This window comes from Trachemys scripta, chromosome 23 (genome assembly GCF_013100865.1).
Source record: "Trachemys scripta elegans isolate TJP31775 chromosome 23, CAS_Tse_1.0, whole genome shotgun sequence".
Taxonomy (NCBI): domain Eukaryota; kingdom Metazoa; phylum Chordata; order Testudines; family Emydidae; genus Trachemys; species Trachemys scripta.
The window spans coordinates 8,621,810-8,634,675 of NC_048320.1; the positions used below are offsets into that span (position 1 = coordinate 8,621,810).

Consider the following 12,866-nt stretch of genomic DNA (forward strand, 5'->3'; position numbering starts at 1 on the left):
GTCTCTGGGTGGGTGGGTGGAGGGATGCACACGTCTCTAGGGATGTGTAACAGACCCGGATGTGATTGTGTGGCTACAACATGGCTGTGAGTCCATATGACTGTGGGTCTGTGCGTAGCGTGTTTGCAGATTGCATGCGTGAGTATGTAATGCATTCATGTATAAGGTGTGGGCGTATGGGTGTGTAACAGACCGCCATGCTGATGGTGTCTGTGCAGTATATATGCATATGTTTGCCTGGTATTTGCATGCAGCACGCGTGGGTGGGTATGTCTAAATGAGGAAAGTCAGGGGCTTTTTATATGTGCCAGCTAACATGTTATCACCAAAACAGTTTACTGCCTTGTGTAGCCAGTGCTAGTCATGTTTAACCACGTTAGCTGGCTGGGATCAGCGTAGCCTCTCAGTCACGTCGTTAACCGGGACGGTCCTTGCCGGCTGCAGGCACTAAATGACCGCTCATTTTCCTGCTCTAGACAAGCCCTTTTGGAAACCCTGCACCTGGCTGATTGAGTTGGGATTGGTCCTGCTTTGAGCAGGGGGTTGGACTAGATGACCTCCTGAGGTCCCTTCCAACCTTGATAGTCTATGAAGCTTTGCTGGCATCTTCGCCACATTTTACTGACCCGTTCAAAAAAATAATTTGGTCACAGGAAGTGAGGTCACATAGACACGGTTTCCATAGAAACCCAGAGAGAGAGAGAGAGAGCAACAGTGAGCAAATGGGGGAGAGAGAAAGATACAAGAGGGGGAACGAGGAGAGAGATGGAGATGGAGCCCATCTGATAAGCTGCTTTTCCTCCTCCGCCACCATTCTGTGCCTCGGTTTCTCCCAGGGATGCTAGTTCTAGGCTGCAATGGGTAAATCCCAGCTCCAGTTTATGCTGTGGGAGAAACACTCCCCCCAGGAATTTACCGGGGCTCCAGAGCAGCCAGGTGCCCCAGGGTCTCAGAACCCCCCACCCCACCGTAGCACGGCGCAGGTTTTGCTGGTTCTGCCGACGGTGGTGGCTGGAAATCGCAGCGGGCGGGGGAAGAGAGGACTCCAGCTGTGGCAGCCTGTCCTTGTTGGGTGTCCCCCGAGAGCATGGCTGATTCCCCGAGAGGAGGCTCTTTTCAGCTTTACACACGCACATATCACACAGAGAAATCACACAACTCACAGACAGATGGGCACAGTCACAGAACACATGGACACACACACACACACACATCACTTGGACACACACAGACAAATCAAACTGATACCCACCACTCTCAGACACTCAGATGGGCACAATCACAATCACACAACACATGGACAGACACACACACACACACACACATCACCTGGACACAGAGAGACACACACACATCACCTGGACACACACAGACAAATCAAACAGATATCCACCACTCTCAGACACTCAGATGGGCACAGTCACAGTCACACAACACATGGACACACACACAGAGCACAGCGACACACAGTGACACACACAAACCCACACACGGACTCACTCACAGCTGTCAGCTGCCCCTTTGGTTTCCCACTCACTGGAGCTTTGTTTCAAAAGAAACAAGGAGGATATTGATGCTAAAAATAACGCCCCTTTCCCATCCTTCCACGCTGCCAGCTGCTGCTGTTCCCTCGGTGTTCCCATGGCCCACACCCTGACAGGCCGGTCCCTCCTGCCAGAGCAGGGCTAGTGCACCAGATACCCAGAGAAGGAGTGCTCCTAAAACCCAAGCGGCAGCACAATGCAGCCGTGCCTCAGAGCACCCTACAGACGGGAGAGGGGGAAGATACAGAGGGACACAGCTAGGCCACCCTCCTTACTGGGGCAGGATTATCTCTGGCCCTGCATTCTCCAGGGCTGGCTTTAATCAGCCCATGCAATGGGGCTCCCCCCCTTCTCCAGAGGGGGGCCATTCCACAGACTTAGGGAGCTCGCTGTCAGGAAGGATTTCCTGGTTACATTGCTTGGTTTCACCGCATCCTTCCTAGTTACCCCCCCTCCCCACCAGCTCCTCCCCTCCGTGTGTTCTGGCCCCGCAGGTGCATGGGGACAGGTACTAAGCCACCTCTCTTGGTCACCACTTAGCTAAGCCTGGTGTATGTAACAGCTGGGATTTTCGATGGGCCCAGGGGAGTTAGGTGCCCAGCTCCAGTTGAATTCCAACAGCATTTGGAGGAGGATTATTTGGAAACCCCAGTCGGGCATTTAATTTTTCCTCCGAAGTCTGGTGCTGTCTGCGGCCGCCCGTGCTGCGTTCAGGTGCTGACAGTGTCTACTCTAGGCAGGATAGAGGGGCTGGGATTTATGTCCCAAAAGGCTCATGCTCTGAGAGTAACCCAACCCCGCCACTGGGTGGCGCTGTCACTCCCCTGCCCTTTCCTGGCAGTGAGGCGGGTGCTGTTGGCACAGAGCCCCGGAAGGGGAGGGTGCCGCTGCCCTTATGGATGGGCTGAAGGGGGAGCAGGGCTCGGGGTGGGGGGAACTCTAGACAAACGGACTCAGGGCTGTCCTGCGATTGCCACCTGCCTCCCTGACCCGCCGTCTCCCTCCCCAGATCTTCCAGAAGCACCCCCTGCGGAAGGATTACGTGTCGGCCACGGACCCGAAACCCAACACAGCCCTGCTCTCCCTGGTCCTCATGGCCGGCACCTTCTTCATCGCCTTCTTCCTGCGCAAGTTCAAGAACAGCGCCTTCCTGCCCGGCAAGGTGGGTCTCAGCGCCCCGCCCGGCCTCCTGCTTTGTCTCTTTCGTACAGCCCCTGGGGGAGCCACATGGGTGGGGCCCCACCCACCCCCATTGGCCGACCCTGGGGCTGGAACCTGGGACTCTCAGCGCTAAAAGTCACTGTGACGTGGGCTGAAGGCCAAGGCCCCACCTGGGACTTCTTAACCTGAGCAGTGGGTTACACCTGATGCCCCCTGTCTGCACTTCTAGGGTCGGGTTTGCAGAGAGACTCCATCACCAGACGGGAAGGACCCTTCCCTCGCTCCAGGGTCCCCGCCGTGCCCAGCCCTGCTGCTTGGGAGGGGGCAGGATTTGGGTTTAAAGTGGCAGGGAGTCTTTGTGGCTGGGGGATGGGCGTCGGCGATATCAGGTCTCTCCCTAGTGCAGCCACGCTGCTGGGGAGACCGTATTCACTGCCGCCACGCCAGCTCGCCGCCTGCGGGCATCCCCAGCCGTGCGTTTCCATGGCGATCTCCAGGGTGCCTGCCTGCATCCTCCATCCACGAGTCGCAGCCCAGGCCCCGTTCGGTCCTCAGCCTCTCTGCCAACCAGGGGTATCTCCTGGGATCAGGGTCCGGCCCTGAGACCCGCCACGCCCATTTCACCCAGGCTGCCGGACAGCTGCCAGAGACGCTTAAAAGATCACAGAGGCCCTGGGTCAGGTCTGCAGATGGATGCGTCCACTCCCCTTGGAGCCTGGAGGCGAATGGCTCCTCCTCCGCCGGTGGGGTCTGTTCCTCGCCTCCTGTTGCAGTACAGCGTGGGCTGGGTCCTCACCTCGATGGACGAAGGAGCCGGGTGGGAGGTGGCACACTGCTTCGTACCCGAGGGCAGCCAGTCTCTGTCTCCCTCTCCCAGAACAGCCAGTTCCCCTCCCTCTTCTGGTGCTTCTGCACTCATCTGTAGTTGGCCAGCATCCTCCATCCCAGACATCTCCATGGTCCTCACGCTCCTGGATGCTTCGCAGACAAGCCACCTCCTCCCGTAGCTCTCTGACTTCCTTCCTGAGGGACTCCACCCACAGACCCCTCTCACACCGAGTACTTCCCTCCTGCCCGGCTTTCATCAGCAGGGACATGCAGGCTGCCTTCCCAGCAAGTCATGGTCAGGGCTTGGGTGGCAGCCGCCAAGGTCCCCGACCAGACAGGTGCAGGCAAAGGAGGATTTATCATTATTCCATTCCCTAGTGCCACCAGTTCACCAGCTTCCCCAACTGGAGATGAACCTACAGGCAAAAGCCCCCCGAGTCCCATTCCTAAACCCACTGTGAACCAGCCAGTCCCCTTGACCTGCACCCAGATTAGACCCAAGGAGGTGAGCAACCCTGTGTACCATCTCCTAGGCCCCCCTGGGCTAGCCAGTCCCCCCACACCCGGGGCCAGGTTGGAACCAGTGCCCCCTAGAGGTGAAATGCCCTGTATCCCAGCCCCTGCCCCCAGCTGCGACATGGTGGTGGTTTGATTCGCATGGCTGTTTTTCCCTAGCTCCGGCGTGTGATTGGTGACTTTGGGGTCCCCATTGCCATCTTCATCATGGCGCTGGCCGACTTCTTCATCAAGGACACCACCTTCACCCAGGTGAGTGAGCGGAGAAGGGAGAGGGGGCACTGATGCAGGCGGCCACGGCTTTTTGCCATGGCGAGACTTGGCGTGCGTGGTCCGTATTGGCCTGAGAATGCTCACGCTCTCACGTCTGGGTGTGTTGCTCCTTCCAGCCACTTTGCACACTTCACTGACGGTGGACAGGGGACGGACTAGTGGTTAGAGCAGGACACCGGCCCTCAGGACTCCTGGCTTCTAAGCCTGTGTCTGAGAAAGGAGCATGATTAAGCGGGGGACTATACCGGCCTAGCTCCAGCGCCGCTGCTATGCTGGATTAACCCCATTGTGTAGACAGTCTACAGGAACAGAAGGGTTTTCTCCGTTGCTGTGGGAACAACACCTCCCCGAACAATGATAGGTAGATCAACAGAAGCTGTTTTCTGTCAACCTTGCTGTGTCTGCGTAGGTCAACGTAGCTATGGTGCTCGGGATGTGTGTGTGTGTGTAGATTTTTCAAGCCCTTGACTGACAGATCTCTGCTGACCTAAAATTTTAGTGTAGTCCAGGCCCTCATGGCTACAGCAGAGGCCTGGGAGTGAGGACTTCTGGGTTCTATTCCTATGTCTGCAGTCATGTGATCATCAGTGAGTCATTTCACCTCTTGGTACCAACCTCCAAGGGCAGCGCTAATGAGGTTGCATTAATGAACTGCTCCGCAGGGTGCTTTTTGGTCCTCAGATGAAAGACATTAGAGAAGGGCCAAGTCTCCACTTCGGAGCCTTCCACGCTGGTGACCTCTCAGGGCCCAAGATCTACTGCAGACTCCCAGGTGCTCTGTCCCTTCCGCCACTGCCTGGCTCCGGATGCGGGCATTTGGATCATTCGTCTCTCTCGGTCTCTCTTCCAGAAACTTAGCGTCCCTGAAGGCCTCAAGGTCTCCAACACGACTGCCCGGGGATGGTTCATCCATCCACTGGGGAAAAACAGAGACTTCCCAATCTGGATGATGTTTGGTGCTGCCCTTCCTGCCCTCTTGGTCTTTATCCTCATTTTCCTGGAGTCGCAGATCACAACGTAAGCCAGTGGTTCTCAACCAGAGTTCCAGGGGGTCCGCCAAGCAGAGCTGGCGTTAGACTTGTTGGGGCCAAAGGCAGAAAGCTGAAGCCCGACCACATGGGGCTGAAGCCTGGTGCCCCAAGTCCCACCACCCAGGGCTGATGCCGAAACCCGAGCAACTTAGCTCCACGGGGTCCCCTGTGGCTTGGGGTCCTGGGCAACTGTCCTGCTTGCAACTGCCCTAAGCAGGGTCTGGCTTTTATATGCAGAAAAACAGTTGCTGTGGCACAGGTGGGCCGTAGAGTTTTTATAGCATGTTGGGGGGGCCTCAGAAAAAGGTTGAGAACCCCTGACGTAAGGGACTGGAGGGTGGGGGAGAGGGATAGGGAGACCTGAGATCGGGGCTGCGAAAAGGAGCGGTGGAGAGATGGAGACACAGCGGAGCAAGTGAAAAGGAGAGGAGGAAGGGAGAGGAAAGAGGAAGAAAAGAAGGGATGGAGAAGCAGAAGAAAAGAAAGAGAAGAGCCCCCACCTCGCTGCTGAAGAGACCATGGGGGCGCCATCCCTCTGCAGATCTGAGGATCGGAAGGGTTGTCCTCTTTTCTGCTGCTTCAGGGGGGTCAGAGCACGGAGGCTAGCGGGGGGAGGAAGGACGGATGGGCGCAAACCTTGGATTACAGCGGATGCTGTTTCACCCTCTCCCCCAGGCTGATTGTGAGCAAGCCCGAGAGGAAGCTGGTGAAGGGCTCGGGCTTCCATCTGGACCTGCTGCTGATTGTTGGCATGGGAGGCATCGGCGCGCTCTTTGGCATGCCCTGGCTCAGTGCCACCACGGTGAGGACAATCACGCATGCCAACGCCCTGACGGTGATGGGCAAGGCCACCACCCCTGGGGAGAAGGCCCAAGTCCAGGAGGTCAAGGAGCAGAGGATTAGTGGGCTCCTGGTGGCCATCCTTGTAGGTGAGTCCTTCTAAACGGGCTTTCAGGAGGGCACCATCCCAGCAGCCTGGATGGCTCACGTGGGCTGGGAATAGGATAATGGCGCACGGCCACTCTAGGTGGCTAGTTCAGATGCAGCCCCTGTGGGCGGTGAGTGTGGCTGTGTTTGCGGAGATGGTTTCCAAGGGGTCATGGCCCAGTTCCTGGCAGGACCAGTGCAAAAACTACAGCCCCGGATGGCCTCTCTCTCAAGCAAGCAGCCAAGGACGGACTGGCTGTGGCGAGAACTTGCCAGGGCGGGGATGAGGGTGGTACTGGGGTGGGGGGGCAAAGGAGACTTGCTTTCCTGCAGCCTCTTCTGTGGCTCACGAGGCGTCTCTTGGGACCTCTCCCTACGCACGTGAGAAACGGGGCAATGCCGAGGAACGCTGGGCTGGTGCTGGCACCGAGGCGTGGCCTGGGCTCTCGGCAGCTCTCCAGCTGGCCCGAGAAGGGAGAGCTCACCCTCCAGCCAAGCTGGCGTTCCTAGGCCACTCCGATCTCACAGGGACGCCTCTCTCCCCGGCAGGTCTCTCGATCCTCATGGAGCCCATCCTGAAGCTGATCCCGCTGGCTGTGCTCTTCGGGATCTTCCTCTACATGGGGGTCACCTCCTTGAACGGGATCCAACTCTACGACCGCATCCTCCTCCTGCTGATGCCACCCAAGTACCACCCCGACGAGCCCTACGTCAAGCGGGTGAGGGCGCTGCTCCTCTCTCCTTCATTGTGGGGGGGTTTCCTTGGCCGGGTGGAGTAGGGACAGGCTCTCCCAGCTGAGGAAGGGCAGGGGGGACAGGTCCTCCCACGCTCTCTGCTGTCAGGTGCATTGCAGACAAGAGGGGTGTCGGTGCCTGTTTGGTCCAGAGCTCACATTTGGTTGCAGCTCTGCAGGCTTATGTGGCTACAGGGAAAATTTCCCAGGAGGCCCCAGGGCTTGGGGGGTCATAACCAACTGTGCCTGGATCCCTTCTGAGTCCTGAACTGGCAGGGGCCACAGGGCCCGACGGAACCTAGCTCCCCATGCAGGGCCCGGCGGCTGGAGCAGTCTTGCAGGGGCAGGCTGTGGCCGCTTCCCGTTTGAATGTAGAATGCAAGATCTGAACCAGCCCCTCAGGCGCTAACTCACAGTCCTGGGGGAGCAGCGCATTGGCCAGGCCAGCCTCGAGGCCCGCTGCTGAGATCACAGCACACCTTCTCTGAAAGGAGGAAAGATCCTCCCTCTCCCACTTGGGGCCTGGAGGGGCAGGGCCAGGGCAGACACGGTATGGACCACCCACTTTCCAGATCACCCGCACGGAAACCCTTCCTCTCTCCTCCTGTCCCCAGAGACCCTCACCTCCCCAGTCCCAGGCTGCAGACGCCCCCTGCTTCCCCAGGTCTGGGGAGCGGTGGGGAGACACCCCATTCCTCTCCAGGGCATGGCTCTTGAGTGTGGGGCATGCAGAGTGGGAGGTGCTTGTCCCTGGTGCTAGACTCTCCTGCTGGTTCGTGGGGTCCTGTGCATCAAGTGGGTTGCGGCTCTGCCCCAGGGGGGAGGGTGCTGTCTCAGGGGGGAGGGCCACTGGGGCAGCTCTGACTCTCCCCGGCTTTTGCCTTCAAGGTGAAGACTTGGCGGATGCACATCTTCACGCTCACCCAGATCCTGTGCCTGGCCACGCTGTGGGCGGTGAAGTCCACCCCGGCCTCCTTGGCGTTGCCTTTCCTCCTCATCCTGACGGTGCCCCTGCGCCGCTTCCTGCTCCCCAGGATCTTCAAGGACATCGAACTCAAGTGTGTAAGTATCCATTGGCCCGCACCCCAAGCCTTTGGGTGGGGAGCAGCTCCCTGATAGAGAATCATCAGAGGGGAGGGCGCTTCCCAATTCCTTTCTGGACAGCACTTGATCTTCCATCCCCATCCTCCAGCACCCAAGATGTGAATCCCATTGCCATGCCCTGAGAAGAGGGGGACAAAGCCACCGGAGGGGGACAAAGCCACACAACTGGGCAGGGCAGGCCGTCAGGGCTTCCTGGTTCTCTCCGCTCCTACCCCGCGTCCCACGAGAGCCCTAATGGTATCTCCGCTTCCTTCCAGCTGGACGCAGACGATGCTGACGTGAGCTTCGATGAGACAGAAGGCCGTGATGTGTACCATGAAGTGCAGATGCCGATTTGAGCACCTGCTTCATTGCATCCTCCGTATAAGGAACAGAGGATTCCTTTCCCAGGCTTTTCAGAGAGCCCAGAGTCTGGGTTCAAACAAATGAGTGTGTGTGTGTGTGTGTGTGTGTGTGTGTGTGTGGGCACATGCCCACATGCATGTGTGCTTGTGCATACAGTACCCACACACACACAGACACACACACACACACGCCAAGGAATCTACGTAGCTATATACCCGCATTAGATCCGCTTCAGATTCTGTAGGACCACAAAGCAACTTGACAAGGCTTCGAAACCAGACCTTGAGGACAAATCATGCTTCCAAGCTGCATCCAGACTGTTAGAGACGGGAACCTGACACGTGGACTCCACTCAGCACTCGGTTCTGCAGCTAAGTAACCCAGGAATATATTTCTTTTTTTGTTTTGTTTCCTTTTTATGGCTTGATCAGTTGTATCCACCAGCTGGGATAAAGCACCGACTCTCTGGGGAAGAGGGAATCTTGGTTCTCATCTGCTCGCCTGGCCGTGCATGTACCACTACACAGACGGGCATGTGGGCTGGTGCTCCCCTTTGCCTCAGCCCCTGGGTAGTAATGAGATCCTGCCAGATTTATTTTTTTTACAGACCGCTGAAGAGTTAATCCCGCTGGCAGGGCTCTTTGCAGACCCTGGTGCTGGTGTATGTAGCCCAGGGCAGACACTGCAAAGCTGCGCCGGAGGAGACGACTAGGAAGGGCTGCGTCTCCTCCCAGATGAAGAAGGCAGCTCCAAAAGAGACCAAGGAAGAAGGCAAGTGAGGAAAAGCCTTTAGAATCGCCTTGTGGCCACGGAACCGAGGGAGCACCAGGTACCGGTGCTGATGGGAAGGAACAAACTTGCCAGAGACGTGGGAGAATCACCAGCATCACAGACGTCGCCGATGCCCATCGATCCGGGGTGGCTTCGGGCTAACACAATCCAGGTTGCCACGATGGAGGGACGGGGTTAGCCGAGTGATCCTGGGATCCATCCTGCAGCCTTCTGCCCAGGGAGGGTGGGGTGAGAGGGGAAGTCAGGCAGGTTTTGCCCCGGAGCCTGAGACTGGGGTGAATTCTCCCCGACCTTCCCTCCCACCAGCTTCCAAGCCCTTTCCCGGGCAAACTTTGGTGCTAACTGGTCTGAGGACTCTTCTCAGACAGGACTCAGGGCGCTGTTCATGTTCCAACTTTATACTTATTTCCGTGGCCTCTGGGGCACCTGCTTGGGAACTGAACCGGGCTCCCCTGGTTCGGGCCTCACTTTGCAGCCAGGACTGAACAAAAATGTTACTGGTGGGGGACAAAGCGTTCGCTGATGGCCCTGGGATCCCCTGCGTGCAGGCAAAGTGCGGCAGTGGCTGGCACCGTATCCAGCCCAGGACAAGAGCGATGGGGGTTAGAATTCTGCGCTGTCATCACGGATGACATGTAATTAGCTCCTATAACAAGTTACTTTAACAAACCTCTTTGCAGTCAGTGTAGGGCTGGGTATAAATCATGTGGCCAGCCCCAGGGGCTCCAACATCCTCACCCCCAGGCCCCATAGATCTCCCAGGGAAGGGAAGGAAAGGGAGCGCTAGCTCCAGGCAGATGCTGAATCCTTAGCCTGGCCCATGCTGCCATGTTACTAAGCTGTGTTCAAATCCCCCAGAATGTGGCTCCCTCTGACTAACACAATATAACATCGCTGACCTTGGGCCAAGTGCTGTGGGGTATAAGCAGGTGCAGCTGCCGCTGAGCCCCGCTAGGGTCGTGTTCGCTTACACCAGCGCTGGATTGGATCCCTTATATAACCTGACACGGGTGCTGCTTTTCCTTACTGCAGCAAAATCATCCGGACAGTGGCGTGGGTGGGAGGTCCCAAGAAGGGCTCAAAGCCTCCAACAAGCACAGTGAGAGTCGAGGGTGCTCGGCACCTTATGGGATCCAGCCCCATGTTCAGATCCTTTTCCGGCTGCGCAGAGCAATGCACCTGCTCTGCCCTTTCTCAGCATCCCTCCCAGAGCCAAGCCCTTCAGCGTACTAAGAGCCCGTTTCTGCGTGCCCCCCTCCAATTTTGCATCCTTGTAACTCTACCAATCAGACCAGACTAAGGCGGGTCTGAATCAGGCCCTCAGTCTGCGAAACGTCACAAGCTTCACAACCTTTGTTTGTATGATTTAGTTAGTGTAGAATAAAGACTTCAGCAGCTCTAAATCATCAGCGCTTCTCTGACTTCAAGGATCCCAGCTGGTTTTCTTTTGTTTGTATTAACTTATGGTCTGTCCCAGGGAATTCAATATGTAAATAGGAAGAGGATAAATTTATCTATTTGGCATTAAGAAAATAATGATAAAACAGATCTAAAAAAAGAGTTTGGTGATGCTTTCGTAGTTAGAGTCTATGTAAAAAGCAAAAAAAGGAAAAAAAAAAAGGGGGCTGAAATGACCTGTATATTTTACACTAGTGATAAAGGATGTTTGTAATTTATTTTTTAAAAATGTATTTAAAAATTTGCTGATTGTGCTTCTGCCTTGTAAAAGAATGATAGGGGATGAGGAAGGGTATATGGAAACAATCCCCCTTGCAGAAACCTGGGGGTACCATTTGATAGTCTAGAAAGGCTTTTTTAAAGGATAGTTGTAGAGACAGATTTAGGGACCACCATGTCCACTTTACTGTTTTTAAACTAATATTAATATACTTTTTTTTTAATTCCATTTTGTTTTCGTTGAAACATTCCCCTGCTGTGACTGCAACCCCGTCCGATTCTGATCTGTTAGACCGACACAAATCTGGAGCAACTCCTTTGACATCAATAGAGAGGAACTGGATTCTTACCAGTGCAAGTGAGATTAGAATCTGACCGGCAGCCCAGTTGCTAGGGCAGGAGAACCAGGAAGTGAAATTGACTAGAAGAACTAAGGTTAAACTAATGAGTTGTCTGTTTCCCTCACCACATTGTCTCAAAAGTGAGTGAAGTGCAAAAACCAAACCAAACCAACAACAAAAGAGCATAAATAGAGCTAAGTGGTGGAAATTCTTTCAGGTAGAATCATCTCGGGGGTTATTGGGAACATAAAGAAGAAATTTGTGCTTTAGAAATGATGAGCCTGACCCAAAACCCATTGAAGCCAATAGGAGTCTCTCCATTGACTTTGCTGGGTGTTGGATCGCATCCTCTATGATTTTTTTTTTAAAACCAGATGGTGCCTCCTTTATAGGGCTGGACCATGCAAAGTGCTGATTAACTCCTGATAGCACCTTGCAGACTCCAGCAGATAGTTCTCAGTCCTGACGCTCCTCTCCCTTACTCTGGTTTAAAGCGGGAATAACTGCTGAAGTCAGCAGAGCTACGTAAGCATAAAACTGGGTAAGGAAATGGAGACTTGTTTTTAAGTGGCCTCTGGGGGGGATTGTCCTCTTTGAAGGAGAAGCCCCTCCATGCACCGGAAGAAGGGGCAAGTAAGGGTGTGAGGCGAATGTGGCAGCACCACCTACCTCGTTTATTAAATGCTGGATTCACTACAAATTCTGAATCTTTGGCACGTTTTTTAAAAGAGAGACTTGGATATGAATTGAATCGTGTTTAAAAAAAAAAATGAGGGCAAGGGCCTGATTCTGCTCGGTGTAACTCCAGCTTTACCCTGTGTAATGCCACTGAAATCAAGAGTCACACTGGCTTGGAACCAGAGTCAGGCCCAAAGATCCCAGAGCTGAGCAATAAATGGTGTGACTGGAACTCACTAAAGGGCTTAGAGCGTGTGCATGTTAGTCTTTTCCACGTGGGGAAGGGGGTTTTGCAGGATTGTTGCTGCCTGGGTCTGGTAGCAAGAGATACTAAATGTAAGTCCAATTTTCAAACTGGATAAGCTCAACTAAGGTGTTCTCAGTTCTACATTTGGCCTCTTGACCAGGCAATTAGTTGTTTAAACATCCCTGTAAGGTGCCAAGTGAGCCCAGTTGGTTCAGATGTCTAAGTAGCCAGATCTGGAACTGAGCAGTGTGTGCGTGAGAGAGAGACAGGAAATGGTGATCATGTGTGGGAATGTATTTGTGTGTGCGAAAGAGATTGTGCGTCTGTGCACATGACAGAATTCTGTCGATTTAATATTGATTGGACCATGAGCGGAGGTTTTTCCCCTTGTTAAAAAAAAAAAAAAGGATAGAAAGGGACCGTATGAAGAAGCTGACTTTAGTGTGAGAATCCGGCCTGCACTGTACCTCACTCGGACCATTGTTGTCTGGCCCGTGTGGCCCAAATCAAACCTACCTTGAGCTATATTGTGTTAGGATTATTCTGTAGCTTTGTCACCTGTATGTCAGAACTAAACCGAATGTTGCGTGCTTTTGTTTTTCATGAAATTAAAAATAATGCGCCTCCTGTATGATGCTTTGAAAAAAATAAAAATAAATTAGAATGAA

General features: G+C 54.6%; 1 protein-coding gene across 2 annotated transcripts in view; it reads left to right on the forward strand.

The window, feature by feature from the left end:
- SLC4A1 (solute carrier family 4 member 1 (Diego blood group)) overlaps nt 1–12,604 on the forward strand; it is a 39,536-nt gene extending 26,932 nt beyond the window's left edge. For both annotated transcript variants that reach the window (XM_034755724.1, XM_034755725.1), the window contains exons 14-20: nt 2,554–2,706; nt 4,209–4,301; nt 5,173–5,339; nt 6,029–6,282; nt 6,830–6,999; nt 7,903–8,076; nt 8,376–12,604. In XM_034755724.1, coding sequence (XP_034611615.1) covers nt 2,554–2,706; nt 4,209–4,301; nt 5,173–5,339; nt 6,029–6,282; nt 6,830–6,999; nt 7,903–8,076; nt 8,376–8,456 — 1,092 coding nt within the window. In that variant the 3' untranslated portion in view covers nt 8,457–12,604. The remainder of the gene's footprint in view (nt 1–2,553; nt 2,707–4,208; nt 4,302–5,172; nt 5,340–6,028; nt 6,283–6,829; nt 7,000–7,902; nt 8,077–8,375) is intronic.
- The last annotated feature ends 262 nt before the right edge of the window (nt 12,605–12,866 follow it).